The sequence below is a fragment of the Alligator mississippiensis genome, chromosome 9 (assembly GCF_030867095.1).
Source record: "Alligator mississippiensis isolate rAllMis1 chromosome 9, rAllMis1, whole genome shotgun sequence".
In the NCBI taxonomy this organism is placed as follows: Eukaryota; Metazoa; Chordata; order Crocodylia; family Alligatoridae; genus Alligator; species Alligator mississippiensis.
In genome coordinates, this window is record NC_081832.1 from 45,841,832 (window position 1) to 45,864,534 (window position 22,703).

Genomic DNA, 22,703 nt, shown 5'->3' on the forward strand with positions numbered 1-22,703 from the left:
GGTTACAAGAAGGACCAAAATGGTGTGCTAGGATCATGCATAAAAAAGTTAGGAACGTTTCAAGACACCTGTCTGAAAGAATAATGAGACTATATGTTGGCCTGAAAAAGCAGTAAACTATTATAGAAGAAAGCTGACATACAATCTACAGCTGACAGAATGAGCAAAAAAATGATGGAAGCAGACTACACAAAAGTACTGTGATGCAGGGTTGTATCAAAACATAAAAGTGAACTAAGTGGGATACAAAAAATGAAGACAAGCGCATGCATATAATCAAGGATGAGCAAAAGCATAACCAATAAGATTATTTTGAAGTGCTGTAGAAAGTACAGAATACTGTAAGACAAAAACTGTTCTGAAAAAAGCTCCTCAGTGCAAATGAGGAAAAACAGACACAAGAATTTTAAGAACAACTAAAGGTCTTATTAGAAAGTTGTGGGGACAGGAGAGGTCACTGGGAAGTGATAATATAACTAGAGAGCTACTACAAGCAAGTGAAGAAGACATGGTAGACGGAATACACAAGATATTTGGTACAATTTACTAAAAACAAAGAGCCAAGTGATTAGGGGAAAGCAACAATAGTACCAAGTTGTAAATAGTAGTGCAAGAACAATAAAAGATAACAGTAGAACAGATGGTGTTTTCATGAGGGCAAGGTACAATAGTTGAGTTATTTAAAGGTAAGGCAGGTATCAGAGAAGAATAAAGAACACAACCAAGCCTGCTGCAATTGCTTTGTAGACTTTAGATAAGCTTTTGATAGTATCTGAGAAGAGTTTAGAGCAAGTGTTGAAAATGGATGGTATCCCCAAGAAATATATTATATTGATAGAAAACAGTTTCAGTACAGGCAAAGAGTGCACCAGAATGAACTGAGTAGTTCAAGGTTTAGGTTAGTACTGGAAGCAGTAATGCCTCTCTCATTGAGATGAAATAGGAAGGATCATGTTATGTGGACAGACTATGAAGAACTTTTGGTTTGGAGACTGCACTGAACTAAGAGCACTAGCATGGGAGGAAATTATATAGAGAACAAGCAAGGAAGACCAGGAAAAGATAAAAATTCAGACTGTGGATCACCACAGAGACAAAAGAAAAGTTAATTGGAGGGCAAAATGAAAGATTCAAGTTGAACGTAAAGAACTAGAATAGAAAAGTGTAGACCGCGTAGCATTAGCATTGAAGACTGGGCATTGTAAAGATTTATATATAAAGAACCAGTAAGCTACTGGTAATGTGTAAAAAACTAAAATCTGGAAGACTTAAAAATTTCTATAAAAATTAAACTCAGAGCATATTAATCAAATGTTGTGCTTTTATTATTATTATTAAAGATTGAAATGCTGAGTACAAGGTTGATGAGCACTGTAGAACTGAGCAGGCTAATGGGAATACAGTCTCACAAGTAAAGGAAAAAAAAAAGGTGGAGATAAAAATACCCAAAGCAAGAAACAACACTAACAGATGATTAGCGAGCAAGTAACCATACTGCAGTTGTTTGGGCTGGTGTCATGAATGTATCTTTTCAAGCTTTTGCATATACCAGTACATACCAAACTATAGCAAAATAGGAAGCCAAAGAATGCATGGACAAACACAGCCAGGACTGACATCAAATATAAAAGGGTTACCATGCAACACATTCATTTAAATTTTGGATACATGGTAGGTTCTGCAATCGTTCAGAACACCTCAATATTTAGGGTGAAAAAATATTTTGTTCCAAAACCTAAATTTGTCATTAGTGTAAATGAGATATGTCATAGTGCTAACAATAGAAGTTTAGTCAGAAGAAGCTGAAGTTCTCATTGTGATGAACTTCTTATGAAGTAAAAGCTAAAACCATATTTTCATCAAATGAAGTAGAGAAGATAATTCTCACAACAGTTTAAGAACTATAAAAAAAAGCTGCATATTGAAATCATAAGTGTCAGGCACTTCCACCATTCTATATATTGCAATACATGAACTAGGATCCATAATTTTAAGATTCTAGTTATGTTTTATATTTAAACCAAAACATGGTTAATCCACTCAAAGCTTTAGCATGTTATGGCAAGGAGCCATTACTTCAGGACACAGTACTTAATTTAGTTTTCAGTGTTTAATTTGTGAAGAATAATTTAATTATATATATATATATATATATATATATATATATATATATATATATATATATATATTGTGAAGAACAAGCCTTGGTCCCGGGGAAGCTTTTTGAGAAAATTATCCTGGCACATGTTCACAAGGGGTCAGCAGGGAAGACTATGATTAGGGGCAACTAACATGGGCTCATGAGAGGCAGGTCCTGTCAGACCAACCTGGTGGCCTTCTATGACCAAGTCACCAAATCCTTGGATGTAGTATCGCAGTGAATATAGGCCTTCCTAAAGTCCAGAAAGACTTCGACACGGTCTCTCACCCCATTCTCATTAAAAAACTAGGAGACTATGGTGTTGATGCCTACAGAGTCAGACGGGTCACTAACTGGCTGGAGTGTGGTGGTGGACGGGGCTTATTTGACCTGGAGGGATGTGGGCAGTGGGGTTCCGCAGGCCTTGGTCCTCGGGCCCACATTGTTCAATATCTTCATCAGTAACTTGGAAAAAGGGGTAAAATGCACCCTGTTCAAATTTGCAGATGACACTAGGATGTGGGGAGAAGTGGGCACACTAGAAGGAAGGAATAGGCTGCAACTGGATCTGGACAGGCTACAAGGTTGGGCGGAAGAGAACAGGCTGGGTTTCAACACTCACAAGTGCAAGGTACTGCACCTGGGGAGGAAGAACCAGCAGCATACCTACGCGCTGGGGAAGTCCCTCCTTGTCAGTGCAGAGGCAGAGAAGGATCTAGGAGTCATTATTGATGTCAAAATGAACATGGGCTGACAGTGTGGGGACACGGTCAGGAAGGCCAACCACACCTTGTCATGCATCCACAGATGCATCTCAAGCAGGTCCAAGGAGGTGATCCTCCCCCTCTATGCGACACTGGTCAGACCGCAGTTGGGAGTACTGTGTCCAGTTCCGGGTGCCGCACTTCAGGAGGGATGCGGACAACATGGAGAGGGTCCAGAAGAGGGCCACCCACATGATCAGGGGGCAGCAGGGCAGGCCCTACGAGGAGAGGCTAAGGGACCTGAACCTGTTCAGCCTCCACAAGAGAAGGCTGAGGGGGGATCTAGTGGCCGCTTATAAACTAGTCAGGGGAGACCAGCAGGCATTGGGGGAGTCCCTATTCCCCCAAGCGCTACCAGGAGTGACAAGAAATAATGGTCACAAGCTGGCAGAGGGTAGATTCAGGCTAGACATCAGGAGGTGCTACTTCACTGTCCGGGTGGCTAGGATCTGGAACCAACTTCCAAAGGAGGTGGTGCTGGCTCCTACCCTGGGGGTCTTTAAAAGGAGGCTGGATGAACACCTGGCTGGGGTTATTTGACCCCAGTACTCTTCCCCGCCACAGCAGGGGGTTGGACTTGATGATCTGCTCAGGTCCCTTCCGACCCTACCAACTATGAAACTATGAATTTAGCGCCTGGGGTAGCATGGGCACTTAGGTGCACAGTTGACAGCCCAGAGGTCACAAGTTCAAGGCCATGGCAGAAACGCTCACAGCATGGCTTGTCAGATTCCAATGAAATCTGTGAATCCAGCTGCACACATAGGTGGTGGAAGGCCCAGGGGAAGGGGCTTGGCTGCACCCCCCTCCCCCAAAATGCAGGACAGCAGGTAAGGCAGCCAGGCTATAGGCTCTGGGCTGCTGCAGCTGGGAGACAGGGGGAGGAGCGCACTCACAGCTAGGATCGCAGCCCTGGCATGCGGATTACTGCCCAGCACGGCAGCCAGGCAATTCTGTGAAGGGGAAGGGGCATGGGGGGCCAGATCAAGGCCCCCACAGTGAGGGAGTGGGGCAGGGGCAAATGGGACTACCAGAGCCCCGGGTGGCTCACGCAAGAGTGTGGGGAGGTTCTGAGATGTGAGAGCAGGCTGCCGTTGTGGGCTGGGGCTCTGCACCTTGCACCACTGCCCCAAGAGCCACGTGATGCCATGTGCCTGCCACCACCAGGCAGGAAGAAGATGGGGTGCAGCCCGGTGGCAACAGGCACAGTGTCGTGCTGCTCCTGGGGCACAGAGCCCCAACCTGCAGTGGCAGCCTGCCCTCATGCTGGGCACAGATTGGGGGGCATATGCCCCAGGGTGCATGCAGAGGCAGGAGCCTCCCTGCACCCCTGGATGAGCTGCCCAGGGCTCCAATAGTCCCACAACCCACTCCAGGGCCCCATTCACCCCAGTCCCTGCCCCACTCTCTCCCTCAATCTGCCCCTCCATGCCCTTCTCCATGACAGACTTACCTGCTTGGGGTGGGGGATGCAGGCGCGCCCAAGTGCATGCATGCTCAGCCCCACAAATAACAATTTTCTCCCTCTATCTATGGCTAAATACCTTGTCACAAGGACGCAAGAAACGGAAGAAAAGGAAGGAACAGTTTAGGAATACTTGCTTCTGCCCAATCAAACAGAGGAGAATGGGCTAGACCTCCTGAAGTCACTTGCAGCCCTGCATTTCTATTCTGTGTCTCTTCATGAAAATACGACAGTTCAAAGCCTGCTAAACTCAAATCTCTCATCTAAAATGTTGAGAGAAAAGAAACCAACCAACCAACTGGAAAAAAAACCCCCACAATATAACCCGTGGATACTCACATTCCCCATATATTCAGAAAGTAGATCCTGCAGAGCTTGTCGCACTGCATTGCACTCAGCAACAATACGTTCCCGTCTGTCATCACGCGTACAGGATGAATCGGCCATTAAGGCTGCCCCGCTAATTATGCTCTCCAGACGCTCTTCCAAGGAAGGACGAAAACGTTCCTCACTGAAGCTCAAAGGATCCACAATAATTTGTTTCTAGTAAAAGAAAAAATGTATAGTAAAAGTAATCAGTAACTGATAACACCTTGTTACTTTAATTCATCAGAATGATCCAATCTTAGAATTCTTACAGTATCCATGAAAGAAAGCATGTTTTGTTTTCTGGGGGTTTTTTTTGTTTTGTTTTGTTTTTTCAGTAGAGACTTACTTCCCTGTAGATAGTCCAATAAAATTATGAGAAACCTCCCCTGTGCATTAAAGTTACTGTATAGCAAGAAATGTCCAGAAATATTGACAGTTAAACGAAACTTGGCCACAAGAAAGCATATTTGAATCTACATATCATGCAGTATTGCCAGCAAAAAGTCACATCGTAGCTACTGAATTCTCAGTAACTGCATGTCAATCGAGCGAATCTCAACTATTTGGCTTGTTAAATGTTACCACCCCATCATGAACGAACAGGGAAACTTTCTAAATTACACTCCTTGTAATAATACTTTGCTCTAGTTTATCCAGTCTCTTTCTTCCTTCCCCCTCTACATAATTATACAGAGGAATGTAAAATTGTTCTCAAAAGTTAAGAGAAAACATATACAGTAAGGTTTAAAATGTTACAGAAATCATTTTTTTCAAGGCAGAGCAAAGAGCAGGTTTATCTTAATTGAGTATTACTGCAGTACAACTTATACTGAGAGCGTTATGGCTACGTCAGCAATTCTAGTCCAAATCCCCTTTTCAGGGGGTCACAGTGCTACCATAAAAATTCACTGCAGGCTGAAACTGTGTACTAGATGTCACCCCACAGCACTTAAAAGTATTTTATTTAAAGAATCTCTGTATTATGGAAAAAAGAATATACAGCTGTTGCAGGTTGTTTAATGTTTTAGAACAAATCCTGAAATTTTTTTGAAGTTAAAACTGACCAGTCTATAACAACATGCAAGTAGCATCCATTCTGTGCACTGAACACTTCCTCCTCCAGAACCCAATCAAAGTTTGCCACTGAACTGTCAGATGCATAGGTTCTTTGGAACTCAGTGTATTGTTACTCGTGCATTTACTGCTGCAACAACCTTAACCAACAAAACACAACCTGTTCACATGTTACTGCCACTGAACAATGTTTTACTTTAGCTATAGGTAGAATTCCTGGGATCTTCAAATACCTATTTAGAATGATATCATGCCACTTAGTGTTAGCAATGGGTAGAAATGTCTAAAACTATCTTATACGCACAGTCAGCAACACTGATAATCTTGATATCTAGAGCTGGGCCAACTAAGCCATTTTGAGGCACTGTCAACTAAGCTAGGTCTGGTTTAATCTAATCAAAATCACACCATTAGTGCCAAAAACACCTGCCAGAGCCCCAAACTGATCTGCAAATGGCTTCTAAGTGTTGTAATATGGTTGCTGAACCAGCAACAGTGGTGCTTTTTTTGCAAACATTCCTTTGCGCAGGCAGCTTGAAAAATAAGGTAAGAGTTATTTATATGTAAGGTAATAGGTTTTTTATATATACACACATACATATACACATATGTATATTTAGACACACTATTTAAGCAAAATGTAAAGATGGTAGTCATGGCCTTTCACTGCATATACATTTTATTTATATTGCAAGACTTTTTGGGAAGGTGGAGGTTAGGGTACTAAAAACATTTTTGGAGAGAGGGCAAAAAGGGCAAAAATTTTTAACTGGCAGGCAGAGGCAGTGAACAGAGAGAGGTGTAGGAGAGAGACAGGGTGAAGGACTCAACAACAGAAAACATTCACTACAGCTATTTCTAAAGTACACTTTTTATTTACTTCTAGAAATGTTGGTACCACCTTCTTTATTAGTCAGAGGTCTCTACATTGTAGTTACAAAAAGTCAGCTTCAGGAACAAGTATGCTCAGTAAGTTTTCTCTTACTCTTCTATTAAATGTGGCATAAAATGGGCTACTGTTCAGCATTACAGTATTTTTACTGGGCTTACTTGAAATGGACTCCATGTATTAATACAGCTATTCTGAACCAACATCAATAACTTTAAACTCCTTATTCCATAATCTCTTCCTGGTGTAATAAAGCCACTTCCCAAACAATTCATCTGCCTGTGAAAAATCTATCAGAATCTATCCCACTTTGTTTTGCTGTGTTCCTATAGTAATTTTTAACTGATTTTCCAGGAGCTGGACAAGTGGGCCACAATCCCAAGAGGTGAGAACAACCTTGCAACAGGCTAGCCAATTCTGAAGAGCCTCTGGAACAAGGCAGAACTATTTCAATCAACTGATGGTGTTTAAGGATTCTAGTCTTGCAAATTTTTTAGCAGACAAATTCTGACTTCAGCCTTAAGATACAAAACAATACTCCCAGAGCCACAGCCCTGGAGACTGCAGCTGGGCACTGACATTTGTAACAATGGTTTTCCACTAATCCAAAAACATCTAAACAGAGTTCACGTCTCAGTAAGATGCTAACAGCACTGTAAGAAGCTACTAAGAACACATTTACTGCTAGTTAAAGTATTTCTAGCATATTACAAGAATCCATTAGCTGGCAGAACATATTTACTATACTATGTAGAATTACTGGTTTCCAAACAGCAACCAGAAGAGAGTGATAAAATCTCCTGAGTTTGTTTATTCTTCATTCAATCCACAAGTCTCCAGCCATAAGAAATGGTGTAGTTCCACTGTGTGGGTGATATAAATCCTTGTTTTAGAAATAGGAACATAAAAGCGTTTCAACTGTGAACACAGAGGGCCTTTAAATACCATCCTAAATATCACTCTCTACTTAAGAAACACAGCCTTTGTATAGTTCTGTAACAGATTACTCTTCCACATAGTACGATTTCCATGGTGTCAACAACCTTCTTGATGTTTTTCTCCTCTTTAACCAATTTATAAGCAGCAATCTTTGAAATGAAATATACAAAGTAAAGTTACACTATGTATCAAACAGGTTCAATACTTACATCGAAGTTGTTGAGGGCATAGGCTAGCTCTCCCCCTCCACCCTGTGGTTGGGTGCCATCATCAGATGCTGTAGCTTGGGCTGCGTTTGAAATGCCCGTGACTGCCTGTTGTAACTGTTTGTAGATCAAGTCCCGGTTAGCTTTGTAAGCAGCTACATCAGGATGCTGCAGACAGGCCTGAGAAGCAGTATAAAGTATTGGAATATTTTTCTGTAGAATTCCTCTGGCTGCAGCCATCTGATCACGATGGCCCACGTCCTTCAATTCCTGTAAAAGAACAAAAACAAAACAAGTTATCAACATTTAGAGAAATTTCCTGTGCTTGAAATCTACATATTTTTCCCTTTTAATAAAGCTAAAAGTACTGTTCTTTACCCAAGAGTAGGTTAAGTCTCAACTAAGTAACAGTTCTTTCCATGTCTGTAGTTAATAAAAGTTTGGTTATATTTGGAACACAACAGTAGCTCACTAAGTAATGATGCTGCATAGCAGCCCCAAACTTAACTTTTTAAAAATTCAAATGAAGATGCTTATTACTTGACATGACAGAGTAGATGGCTCATTTTCAATGCTGACAACTGGCCTAGACATCTACATTGATGCTTTATTTCCTAATGTTCAGGAAATAAATGAATGTGTAACAGAACAGGGTGCAATGATTAAATGTGCTTAGTTTTGTTGCTGTTGCTTTTTAAAACTGTCACCCAAAACCAAGCCAAACTTAAAAAAAACCCCAACTGTCTTCTTCAACCAGGGTGCTGCAGCATCCTGGGGTGACATGAGATCTTTTTAAGGGTGCCATGGGTTGCTGTTACATGATAATAGTACTGTTATACTGTTATGTGTACAAACACCTATCCATGAGATGAACCCAGAGACTTCAAACAGGAATCCACAATGTCAAGAACATTCTGTCCTGTTGCGGTCCGAGTTCTCTACAACAAGACAAGCTGCTCTATTATTTCTCCATCATCAAAAAAAAAAATAGGAAAGCTAAGAGCTGGCATTTTCTGATGGATGCCTCAAGTCTACGAAGATTGAAAACCACTGTCTTAACCCCACTCTGCATTCCAAAACTTCCTCCTAAAATCTCTGAGATGTAGGGATACTTGGTTCCTGTAAGTAACTCCTACTTCCCTGATCACAGGGAGAATCTAGAGCCTATTCCTCCACAGCCCATCTCTGAACATGGCTCCCTTCCCACTCCTTTAGTAGGGGTGGGGAAGATAAAATTCCTTTAATTTTACAAAAGCTTTTGGATGGTGTCAAGGTTGGGACATAAGAAACAAAGAAATGGACTTTTAGAAAAGGAGTGTTTCTACAAATATCTGAAGGTGTAGGGAATGGGCAAGTTTCTATTTAGGAAAATCCCAATTGATCAAACGTTAAGTTATAGCTCTTTTCTACATGTTCAATCTTCCACCCTATAGGGCAGCAATTTTCAGTGCATACAAAACTTATAATCCCATCATTTTAAATGTTAAGTCATGAAAATGTTATTCAAAGGCTGAAGGACTTGAAGCACTCACACTGGGGTTTTCTTTTGTAAAATTTACTGTTTTCGAGGACCCTCTTGGTGCCTCAAGCACACATATAGCAAAGACCTCCTCCCCCATCCCGCCCCCATTTTCTTTTTTGGCACTGGAAAGTAAGTTTTTGCATCTTACAAACAGTATATTTTCCTAGTCTAAAACACATTATAGTATACCCAACAGTATGATGCATTTAATTCCCTTCTCCCATTCCTCCTCAGATTTGAATAGCATTATAAACATTGAAAAAGAAAGAATGAAAAGGAATATTTTATTTGAATGACCCTTTGCTGAATAAAATCCAAGAAAAGGAGTCCAGTGAAACTACACACAGAAGCATGCTCTGGATCAAATCCAACTGAAGTGCAAGGTCATTAGTGTATCAGTAACCAGGACAACCTTTTTCAAAGCAATGTAAGAGATATTACCCAAAACAAAGAAAAAATTAATAGAAAATTAAAAACTCTTTTCATTCTACGGAAGCACCAAAATTCAAACAATAACATCCCATTCTTCCCCTTTGAGTTTACACACTAACTAGGATCCCACTGTATTGTCATAAAAGATGGCAATGTCATCCTATTATTACTATTAAACATGGGTCAGGAATCTTTAGACTTCATAAATGAGGGACAGTGGTTTAGGATTACATTCTACTTTCAAACGATAGACGCCAATACAGCCTGATAAAAATACCTTTTGGTATTTTCCACAAAAGAATGAGATGACTAATAAATTGTGTGAACTGGATAAAAAGGAAGAGTATTTTTAGCTGCTTGTTAGAATAAAACCTTGTGTATTCCTCTAAATAAGAAGGTTCATGATTTGCCAGTTTTTTAAGTGACACCTTATTTTCTTCTGTCCAATTTAAGAAATTGTTTTGAGCATTTAAAAATCTTCTCAATATACTCTCCCCTGCCACCTGGGTTAAATGCTAACCATATAATCTTGATACTTGAGCGTTCCCTGCATTTAAAAGTGCCTAGGTATAACTATACCACTGTATTTACAATGGAGATGCTACTTTGTTTACTAATTTAGCTTCTTCCATTGGAGGAACAGGTTTGAGTTCTCAGCAAAAGGCCTTTATTGTAAAACTGCATCTACCCCAGACTTTTGATGGCATAGCAATGTAATTTCAGGACATATGGTTTTTCTACTCAATCAATAGCCATGTCAGTAAAATCTTTATGTAGACCAAGTGTTCTGTGTTAGTACAATGCTATTTTTATGGGCCACATACTGAAATTTGTGTGGTACTTAATCTCTTTGGAATATATCTTTAAAAATACATTTACATTTTAAGTTCTAGCATTACTAATATTTTATAACTGATCACTGAAATTTCTCTCTCTTTTGAGTTAAGTAAACATGAGCACAAAATGACTTTTCTTGGCTTTATGGGCCTTTATCAAAAGATACAAACTTGATTAAAATCAGGGCAGGGGTAGGAACAGAACACAGGAAGTACTTGAAATAAAATTTAATAAATACTCCTTAAGGGTGCGTCTACACATGCAGGCACGTGCGCTTGCAGCAGCTCAAACAGAAGTGGTGCAAGTGTGAGCTGGGGCTTTTTGCCTCAGCACATGTGCCTGGATATGTACTTTGGTGTGGTACAAGTTGTACCACTTGGGGCAAAATAACCCTGCCTGGCCCTCCCCGGATCTACAGCGAGGGGGAGCTGTGCTGGCCCTAGCAGTGTAAAAAGCTGCCCTGTCCTGGCCCCATCAGTACAAAGGGCTTTGAGATGCTGCAAGAGGCATGTGCATGCTCATCTGGATGTGCCCTAAGAGTACAAAAGGTAAAAAATCTAAGTCAGTAACCTTTGGAGAAAATTGATAACACTGAAGTCATTAAAACCTGCTAGTAAAGCAGGAGAAAAACTCTAAGCAGGGATACTTGTGTGGTATATAGTACTTCCCTAGGTTTTGAGAACTACTTTGGAAAGAACCTACAAAACCTGTTCAGATAGCTGAATTCATTCAACTCAGTGAAGCGACAACATCTTGTGTTAACATTTATAATTTCACACGTTATACTTAATGTAAAATTATACCAAAAAACTCAGATACTATATCCAGTAAAAAGTCTCCCCCAGAGACTTTAAACTCATGGCAAAAAATGCAACATGAAGAGAGATTTTAGACAGACAGACAGACATATGCACAAAATTCAGATAAAACATTATCTCTTACTGTAGTTTTTTTTATTTGTATGAATAAAAACATGCATTATTGCTGACACTAGAAGCTTTAATTCTTATAAAACAGGAACTCTAATGCAATTCATCTAGAATAACCACACCATTTCAAACTAGCAAGACAATTTACCCATCCTTACTTTTCAATGTAGCTGACATTTATTTGCCTATAAGAATGAGTTATTTCAAAGACGCTGAACAAAATGCATCTTACACACAATTTAAGATTAAGCCAGAGTTCACTAGGTTAGTCACATGTACAGCATCTGAACAGAAGAAAAACACTTTTTTAGAGCCTGCACAAAAAATGGCAACTAGAAAAAAAAAACTGCTCAAGTATTCATTTGCTTGAGATAATCGTCCAAAATAGAAAAGCCCTAATTACATGCAAAATTTCTGTTAATACAATGCTGCTGCTAAGCCTACCAGCCATCTGCCCTCACAGAAATGTAGATGACTCCAAGGGCACCTATAATTCTGTTGCCTTGCTTATATGAAATCACTATCTGAAAATGCTAATATAAGGCAGCATTTAAGACTCCTAGATTCTAGCCCTACTCTGCCACTGGATTACACAATGACCTTGGGCAAGTCATTTCCTCTCTCAGCATCAGATCCTCCATCTACTAAAAAGGAAAACTGATACTGACTTCTTTTGCAAGGAATCGAGATTTAGGGATGGGAAGTTCTATAAAAGCACTCATTAAAATTGTTTGTCCAATGTTGCCAAGTTACAGTGGCTATGGGAACCATGAGTTTGCACTTAAATGTATTACAGGGGTGGGCAAATGTGAATAGGATGGGATTCAATACTGACAAGTACACGGTACTGCACTTGGGCAGGAAGAACCAGCAGTGTACCTCTAGGCTAGGGAACTGTTTTCTTGAAAGCACAGTAGCAGAAAGAAATCTTGGAGTCATTATTGATTCCAAAATGAACATAGGTTGCCAGTGTGAGGACGCAGTCAGCAAGGCTAACCGCACCTTATCATGTATCCACAGATGTATCATGAGCAGGTCCAAGGAGGTGATTCTCCCCCTCTACGAGACACTGGTCAGGCCACAGTTGGAGTACTGTGTCCACTTCTGGGATTCAGCCGCATTTCAGGAGGGATGAGGCCAGCATTGAGAGGGTCCAGAGGAGGGCCACTCACATGATAAGGGGGCAGCAGGGCAGGCCCTATGAGGAGAGGCTAAGGGACCTGAACCTGTTCAGCCTTTGCAAGAAGGCTGAGAGGGGATCTAGTGGCCATCTATAAACTTACCAGGGGGGACCAGAGAATGGGTGAGACCCTGTTCCCCTGAGCACCTCCCAGAGTAACAAGGAATAACGGCCACAAGTTGATTGAGAGTAGGTTCAGGCTAGAAATCAGGGGGCACTACTTCACAGTCAGAGAGGCCAGGATCTGGAACCAGCTTCCAAGGGAAGTGGTGCTGGCTCCTACTTTAGGGGTCTTTAAAAGAAGGCTTGATAACTACCTAGCTGGGGTCATATGAGCTTAAACTTAGCAGGGGTCATACGAGCCCTGTATTCGTTCCTGCCCAGGGCAGGGGGTTGGACTAAATGATCTGCTCAGGTCCCCTCTGACCCTACATCTATGAATCTATGAACCCCTCCCCACCCAGTTAGTTAATTTTAAATTAAAACACAACTAGTGCCTTTGTCTACAAAGGATTTAATATCAGTCAACAGCTGAGCAAAGATTGATTACACAACAGATTTAATTTTTTTTTAAGCATACTATTGGGCGATTTGTAACGTGAACAGCACAATATAACAATATATAATGCTGATTAATAGTGCCTGATAATCAAACCAAGCAGCTGCTCCTGGCTCCTCCACTAAGTTTCTGAAAGGTGTTTTACTGGTGAATAAAAAGGGAGAACAGTTGGCCACTGAAAAATAGAAAGTGCTATTACAGTACCTGCTGTCTTTTGGCTGCCATTATATTAAGTTTATCCACTTCTGGCTTGAGAGTCTTGTATTGTATTCCTAAATCTTGTTCAGTACCAGCATTTCTTAATTTCAGGATACCTTCTTCCACCTACAAAAGAATATATAGTTATTTCTTTTATATATTTTTGGGCTTCCAGTATATAGTTAGGAAAATAATTAAGACTAAAGTTTACAGCAGGGGTGGGCAATTATTTTGGGCGGAGGGCCGCTTATCCAGTTTTGCCAAGCTGTCAAGGGCTGCATGGGTAGTGCTGCCCCTTGACAGGTGCCCCGCCCCCTGGTCACCATCTTGGGACCAATGTCCCAGGGCCAGCACCGGCAGGACCCAAAGCGAGGCACAGGCTGGCAGGGGTCTGTGGAGCTGGGCTAGGCTGCACCAGCAGGGAGAGGGGGGAGGGAGCTGGCCTAGCTCTATAGAGCCCCTGCCAACTGGGACCCCATGCTCCTGCCACCCAGCTCTGGGCCCCGCTAGCACTGGCCCCAAGACACTGGTGCGGGCCTCGTATTCCCGCTGGCTCCCCGCCCACTCACTCCCACTGCCCTCCAGTCCCACAGTACAGGCGGGGGCAGCACACAGCCCCAACGCCCTGCTCACTAGCAGGGAAGAAGCTGGTGCTGAGCACGGGGAAAAGCAGCCCCTCGCCCACCACTCTCTGCTGCAGCCACTTACAGCCCATGCAGGGCTGTCTGGAGCAGGCACAGGCAGCCCCACGTGAGCTGTGAGCAGCTGCAGCACGGGGTGCCAGCCACATGCCCAACGAGGGGCCACTTTTCCCTGCGCTCAGCACCAGCTTGTAACCCGCCTCTGCTGCCAGCCTGGGCCCTGCACCGGGTTCCGGATTGCCAATCAGGGCTGCACATGGTGGCAGCAGCTGTGCCCCCCACTTGCGGTGCCAGGCAGTGTTGGCTGCTGCCGCCCACCCAGAGCACGCACTGGGAAGCCCACAGGCGGCAGTGGCAAATACTGCCTGGCGCGGCAAGTGGGGGGGGCCACAGCTGCTGCCACTATGTGCAGCCCCAACGGGCAAGCCCAGAACCAGCAGAGGGCCCAGGCTGGCAGCAGGGATGGGTTACAAGTTGGTGCTGAACGCGGGGAGGGGGAAAAGAAGCTTCCCCTCGCCCACCCCATGCCTGGTGCCCCATGCTGCAGCCGCTCGCAGCCCACGCAGGGCTGTCTGGAGCAGGCACAGGCAGCCCCAGGCAGGCTGCGAGTGGCTGCAGCGCAGGGCGCCAGGCACGGGGCAGGCAAGGGGCCACTTTTCCCCACCCACGCTCGGCTTTTCCCGCAGGCTCCTTCCCTGCCTGGGGTCCTCCCCTCCCTTCCCCCATCTACCCCCTTACCTGAGTTTCCAGCACAGGGCAGCCACATGCTCCCAGCCAGGGGGCAGGGCTGGGCGGGCCCTATTGTTGTGGGAGCCCACTGGGCTTCCCCTGGGTCCTACTGCCCTTAGTTCCAGCCATTTTTGACAGAAACAAAGGGCAGATAAATACTAAATTTTCTAAATTTTTTAGAGCCCTCGTGGGCTGGATCCGACCCACGGGCCGTATTTTGCCCACCCCTGGTTTACAGTTAACAAATTATAAACACTGTTTGTTCTCTTTGAGATATGCTTAAGCAGGAGCAGGGGCTCTATAGAGATCTCAAGTAGAACTGCACTGTAGCCTACGCTCTCAGTGTTCAATAGCAACACAGTGTTTTAAACACACCGCACTTCAGGAGGGATGTGGACAACATGGAAAGGGTCCAGAGGAGGGCCACCCGCATGATCAGGGGTCAGCAGGGCAGGCCCTACAAGGAGAGGCTAAGTGACCTGAACATGTTCAGCCTCCACAAGAGAAGGTTGAGGGGGGATCTAGTGGCCATTTACAAACTAGTCAGGGGGGACCAGCAGGCATTGGGGGAGTCCCTGTTCCCCCGAGCACTGCCAGGAGTGACAAGAAATAACGGTCACAAGCTGGCAGAGGGTAGATTTAGGCTAGACATCAGGAGGCGCTACCTCACTGTCAGGGTGGCTAGGATCTGGAACCAACTTCCAAGGGAAGTGGTGCTGACTCCTACCCTGGGGGTTTTTAAGTGGTAGATGGATGAACACCTGGCTAGGGTCGTCTGACCCCAGTACTCTTTCCTGCCATGGCAGGGTGTCGGACTTGATGATCTGCTCAGGTGCCTTCCCACCCTACCAACTAGGAAACTATGAAAACAACTGATAAACAGAAGCCTTGAACACCAGTACAGAAAGTTCTCCATTTTGGAAGCAAATTAGCCAGAGAACAGAACAGACTAGATATTAAAGCAGGGGCGGGCAATTATTTCAGGAGGAGGGCTGCTTAACAATATTTGGTGAGCTTTCTAGGGTTGCATGGATAGCCCCACACCTTTATAGTTGCCCTGCCCCCTGGTTGCCATCTTGGGACCAGAAGTCTTCCCCCCACCCCAACCTATGCCATCAGAATTCCCTCCCCTTCGCCCCAGAAATACTCCTTTTGGGAAGGGAGGTTGACATTTTAGAACCAAAAAAACCAAAACAAAAACAACAAATCATATCCAAAAAGTCAAACACCTACTATAACGTATTTTAATTTTATTACAAAAAATATTTTTGTCATGGTTTGTGTTTGAGAACTATAACTCAAAAATAAATTCTTTGTCTTGTATATTGTGTGTGGGGGTGTGTGTGCGCGCATGTGTATGCTGGGGTGTGGCTGTGTGTGTGTGGGGGGGCATAAGATATGTTTGGGGGTTGTGTATATATATGGGGGGTTGCGAGAGGTGTGGGTGTGTGGCATTTGTGTGTGTGGGGGGGTACACTCCATACTCTCCCCACGGCGCAGCAGCAGCAGGAGGCAATCAGGGTACTCGTGCCTGGTATAGGGGCTCTTGCCGCCTGGCAGCATGGATTTCTGGCCAGTGTTGCACATCACGGCAAGAGGCACAGCCCGGCCAGGCTACCTCTGTCACTGGTGCTCCTGACTGTGCATGCACAGCCCCTGCATTTGCGCACCACAGGAGGGAAGCCCCATGCATTGGAGACAGCTGCGTTTCCTGACCTCTGCAGTGCAGGTCCCAGGGCTCTGCAGGAAAGCGGGGGCTGGGGCCCCTTTCCACTTCCAGCATGGTCCTGAGACCTACACAGCACCAAGGTGGGGGAAGGCAGCTGACTCCAGCATGAGGAGCTTCCCTCCAGTGCCGTGTGTGCATGTTGGGGAGGCCTGGTGATAGAGGTGGCCTGACTGAGCTGAACTCCTTGCCACAATGTGCAGTGCTGACTGTAGCCACATGCCACCAGGCACCAGCACTTCTGCCAGGAACAAGTACTCTGAGAGCTCCCGCCTGCTGCTGCTGCCACTGTCTAGCATGGGTACCCATCATGAGGGGGGGGTTGGGGGGCCCCCACACCCCCCCACCCTCCCTCATACCCACACACTGCCCACCTGAGCTCCACACTGCCACTGCCACCAGCCCCATGCTCCCCACCCAGCTGCAGCTCTGCTCCCACCCCCACTATTTCCGTACCTGCTGCCTGGAGCAAGTGGGATGCCAGGGAAGCCGAGCAGGTCCCCCAGTGGCTGCAACAGTGGCCGGAAACTGCCCGAAAACTGCGTGCTGGCTGGCTGGCCCAGGCCCTTCTGCCCACGAGGGTGGGAGTGAGGTGTAACAGAGTATATGGGGGAGTATGTATACGTATACATACACCTCACTCCCAACCTTATGGGTGGATGGAAGGGCTGGTTGGGGTACAAATAGTTGGTGGGCACTGTGGGCCAGATGAAAGTGCCTGGTGGGCCAAATTCTGCCCGCAGGCCACATTTTGCCCACGTTAGTGTTACAGGGTCAGTACACAAAATAGATTATTTGGCAGAATAAGCCTAATGTATAGGGACCCAACTAATTCTTGCGGTCTGCCCTATGATTTCATGGGCAGAATGCAGGCTTGGGCAGCCATTTTGCAGGCAGAGTGCAGCACCCAGCCCTATGCCTCTGGCTGAGGGAGGCCAGGCGGCCCCATCCCTTGCTACTGATTGGTTGCAAGGGCTGTCCATCATGCAGCCTCACCCCTGTCACTGACCATTGGAGGGGCAGGGCCACATGACAAGCAGCCCTCACAGCCAATCAGCAGCAAAGGATGAGGCAGCAGCCGTACTGACAGCAGCACTTCAAGTAGGCAGGCCTCCTTGCTCCTCCCCTTCCCAGCCCCAGTGGTAAATCCCCCACCACCACACAGAATCTGCAGGTATTATCTAGATTTCTCAGGTAATGCCAGATTTTGTGGAATCCACAAAATCATGAATTCGGTACATCTCTACTAATGCACATTAGGAAAACAGCACTCTGAACTACAGATTTAAAAACACTTACAACTTTAAGTTGAACAAGCAGTTTGTAGACATCTGCCATATCAGCCAAAATAAGCAGCCGGGTAACAGCAGACAGGAGGGCACGGGCTGCGCGTACCATATTCCCTCGTTTCACAGAAGAACAGGGATCATCTGCAAACTCTCCTGATGCACTCTTCATCAAGTCACCTGGACAAGTATTAGGAAGATTGAGAAACAAATTATTTTAACGTTGTCATACATTCCAGTTCAAAATGTACACCTTGAACCAGTTCATGTAAATTCTTCTTTCTGAACCTTAACTGACAAGATGCTCAGGGTTTACAGCATCCAGTGATCACTATAAAACACCCATGCTTTCTACACTGAACAGCCAAAAGCACAGAAAAAAAAGAAGATGCTAAAAATACTATATGAATGTAAAGTTCCACAAAACATGGTTTGGCAAGTGTATTCAAGAAATCCATAAAGCGTGTTACAGAAGGTTCAGTACACAAAGTCAAAAACAATATTGTATATGCTGGCAACAGGATATGAGTTCCAGGGTGGATGGGATTTAAATCAAAATCGTTTTAAATCACATTTTAAATCACTGGTCAGGAAGCCTCAACTTAATAACTGTTTTCTACAAAGAGTGCATTCTTGTTTGATATAACCTTAATGCATATTATTCACAACTCAGAGGTAAACGTAGGTTTCATTTTAAGAAGGTAAACGCTATACATTTTAAAGCAGTGATTTATTTTGATTTTTTTTTTAGATTAAATTTTGCAGCTACATCAGAAAACTGAATTATCACTTCGTTATTTTATTTACCAAAGCTAACTGAAGCAGATACTTGTGAAGTCATTGGGAAGTGAACTATCTCCAATTCACTAGATTAATCACAGATATTTAAGGGATACTTTTGCCATGCTGTATTAGCACATCAAATGAGCACTGCAGCCACATGTTATTAACTTGGAGCTTTTTTCACTTCTAAGTTTCGTCTCACCTTTGATTTCGGCCTGGCAAGCCTGCTGCCATGACAGGCTTTCCCTTCTACCATACCATTCCCTCACCAGACCTCAAATCAACAAAGAGGCTATATTCAGAAACTTATCCTTCAAGGCTTCTGAAACAGTCTGCTCAAAATGTTTGTTTTGTTTCTTCTGCTCCTCTCTCCTTGCATTTATCTCCAGACTCCTCCTCCTTGCCCAGATCTGCTCCAGCCACAGCAATAATCTATTCATTTAACTTCCTGAACCTTTACACTTTTAGAAAGCGGTAAGGGCTTGCCTCCATGTACACAAATTTGCAGAGACAAGAGAGACGATGGGTAGGTAATCAGGTCCGTTATCTCTTGTCTCCACATACTGCTGCTAACAAGGATGTTATCTCTGGAGACATAAATCCACAGTTTGATAAGTGAATCTAAGCATCAGAGATGTTTAATGGGATCTTCTAGACTGAGCACTGAGTACCATTGGGTAGAATGGTTTTCTTCAATCTTTACTCATCTGTAGAGGAGCCTCTAATATAGCCCATGGCCTGTTGTGACCTATTTATAGAAAACCTTTCAAAAAAGGTTACATGAATATATTGTCCGAAATAGTATAAAATTAGAAGTTATAATCCCTATTCCATGGTGAAATCTTTGAGCTTTAACATATCTTTATATAGGTTTATTTTTAAAAACAAGCCATCCCAACAAAAAAATTAAAAATTCAATTAAAATAAAAAACTGATCTAAAAAAAAAATCATTGATTTTTATCCATCCTGATGAATTTTCTATGCGAGTTGCTGGGTATGTATTTACAATAATTTAAATAGTGTGGACAGAAGTTTCACCCCCTTAAAAGTTGTAACACATTATGCTCAAAATTGGTACATATTCAAAAACAAAGTGAAGAAACTAGCAGAAAAGTCATATTTTTACCCTAACAGCAGGTAATTTTTTTTAGTCAGAACTATGCATTTATATGCATAAGTTTAAACACAGCAAGGGAAAAAAGCTGGGCCTAGCAGCAGGCACGCTCGCCACTTCTGGGGCCCTTCTGTCTGTGACCTGCACCAGGGCTGCCCTACAGCTCTGCCCCACGGTTGCCACAGCACAGGCCTGGCACAGGAGGTGGGCAGCAGTGGGGAGGAGCCATAGGGCAGCCCCAGCATGGCACGTGGGCAGCCACAGACAGAAGAGCCCAGGAGGCAGCAAGCACACCCATTGCTGAATTCAGTTTTTGCCTGGCACCCAAGCAGCAGATGCTGCTGCTCATTGTGGGCAAGGCCACCTCTGTCATTGTCTCCCCCCTTCCTCCCCCAACTGCCCCAAGCCTACAGCATGGCCCCACAGCTTACACCAGCTGCCAACCTGTGCACCAGAAGCAGTGCCAGGCAGACACCAGCATCAGCTGTTGATGCAGGTGGTTGATTCCCACTGGGGATCAGGGCATCCTCCTGGGTGTACAGGTGATGCTGCTACATCAGTGCGTCAGCTGTGGTCCCAGCCAGTCACTCCGCCCCCCAGCGGGAACCCGCACCCAGCATCCATAGCTGATGCCAGCATGCACCCAGCACTGCTTCTGGTACATAGGGCAGGAGCTGGTGTAAGCTGTGGATGGGGCCAGGATGTGCCTGCCCAGCATGATGCTGCAGCTAGAACCACCAGCTCCCTACAGGCCGGATCCTACGACTTGGCAGCTGCTGACCCATGGGCTGGATACAATCAGTTGGAGGACTGGATGTGACCCATAGGCCACATTTTGCCCACCTCTGGGTTGCAGAGTGTTCAGAAGGAGATAGAGAGAAACTGAGAGCTCGAAAGTTGTATCTGAAGTGTAAATCTGGGTTTATTTTTTCTGCAGTATAAAGTAAAGTTTATGCAGAACAATGGGGCAGGCACTTCATCACTTGAGTATGGGGTACAAAATCTAGTAGCATATGTTAGTGCTTCTCAGAAGAAATATAGCAATGGTGGCCTAAACCAAATGAACTCCTGCCTGAGATTTGACTGGCTTTCCCTAGCTACAAAGACAAAATTCCCATAAATAAGGAAGTAGAAAACTTAGATATATGGAAAAAACCTGAAGACTTCAGAGTTTAGTCTAATCCAGTGGCGTGCAACCTTCTGGCCCCTCATTGTCCTGCACTCAATCCAGCATGCAGAGCCACGCTATTTGGGCTGAGGGGCTCTCTATGGGCCTGGAAATTTGACAGCAAGGGAGCAGTACCACCATTCACCCACTGCCAAATTTTTAGGCCTGTGGGGTCACCCACAGGCTGAATGATGTGGCACCAGCAGCTGGATCTGGCCTAAGAGCTGGGGATTGAGAACCCCTGGTCTAGTCCTATACTCAAAAGTTCCATAGTGTTATACTCTGGCAGTCTCCCATGGTCAGCATTTCTTTGGCATGCAATATTTACAGTTAGATATGCCCTGATTCTTGCAGCCCAGGCTAATGTCCAGGCTAATGCTGTACCAATGTACCCATCTATGTACCCAGTGTTGTATCAATGTACCTATCTCCCCATACCCACATTAAAAAATAGTTCTTAGATTATGACATTCACCAATTCCCTCATGGGGAAAGATACTTCACCCTATCTAAATGTTGTTTCAGTAGTTCACTACATGAAATTCTGTATTTCTGTGCTGTTTCACCCCCTCTACAGATTTTGAAGTGGGAACTGTCCAGTTACTGAATTCCTATGTAGTGGTTACTTGGTTTTGGTTCTTGAAGTACAGAAATAGCTCCAGCCTCAGACCACTAGTCCTTTGGTGTAGAATCTGATGTCTCTACTATTCTAGATAAAAGGTGCATATCTGCCTACTGCGTGATTTTTTGAATTAGCTTAGCAAAGCAAGCCAATTCTTAGTTCTCCTTCCATGTCAAAAATTGCTTTATCTAGTCTTTTCACATTTTTAAACCACAAAAACAGTTAAGATGTGCAATATTCTGAGTTGACTTTGCCATAAGGTTGGGTATTTGACCAGTCAAATAAAATTCAGGCAATTGACCAGTCAAATATCAGTCAAAAATTGCCAATAGATCCAAATAATAAACAGAAAAAGCACATTGTCTCATAAAATAAAACAAATCATATTTCTGTCAAGAAAGCTACAAAAATGTAGGTTTTTTGTAAAGCTGTTATAATCTTTAACCGGTCAAAAATATGCAGTCAATTGACCAGCCTGCCAACCCTACTTTAACATATATAGGAGGTATTACTTATGCCAAGACTTTCAAAGATGGTATAAGGGTTTCAGATTTAGCATTATTTACGAGATACAAATCTTACTCTATTTGAATGCTGGGAGTGGCAGGGGAAGGGGGAAGAGGAGGGGAGGAAAGAAATGGTGTGTATGAAAGCATTTACACCATGAAAATGTAAAAGTCCAAGGCAGACAATCAGGTGTGACTACCAGCAGGGCCATGTTTTCTTTAAGCCTTCACGTAATCAGTTTTTATTAAGTAAGAATATCTTAAATGAGCAAAAGAAAGATGAAGGACAGAGGATTAAAAAGGGAACAGGGAAACTGATGCATAAATTCCTGCTAGAGATGCACCGATATATCAGTCCAATATTGGATCAGGACTGATATAAAGAAAACTGATTGCATTGGAAATCAGCCTGATGCGGCCAATAACTTGGCCGATAAATGCCGTGCATGTGGACAGCCACAGTGCAGCACGTAGGCAGTGAGAAGCACAGCCCGGCAGCTTGGAGAGCTGTATGCAGCTGGTAAGTTTGTTGTGGTGGGAGGGGAGGGCAGATCAATACCCCTCGTGGTGAGGGAGGGAGTGAGGCAAGGGTTGGAGCAGGCACTACCCAGCCAGGGTGGGGTG

The 22,703-nt window shown here is 44.1% G+C and overlaps 1 protein-coding gene across 1 annotated transcript in view; it reads right to left on the reverse strand.

Moving 5' to 3' along the window:
* CTNNA1 (catenin alpha 1) overlaps window positions 1–22,703 on the reverse strand; it is a 175,415-nt gene that overhangs the window by 122,277 nt on the left and 30,435 nt on the right. The window contains exons 4-7 of the mRNA XM_014606559.3: window positions 17,899–18,065; window positions 13,510–13,629; window positions 7,850–8,116; window positions 4,709–4,912 (exon numbers count right to left, since the gene is read on the reverse strand). Of these exons, the coding sequence (XP_014462045.1) occupies window positions 4,709–4,912; window positions 7,850–8,116; window positions 13,510–13,629; window positions 17,899–18,065 (758 nt within the window). The remainder of the gene's footprint in view (window positions 1–4,708; window positions 4,913–7,849; window positions 8,117–13,509; window positions 13,630–17,898; window positions 18,066–22,703) is intronic.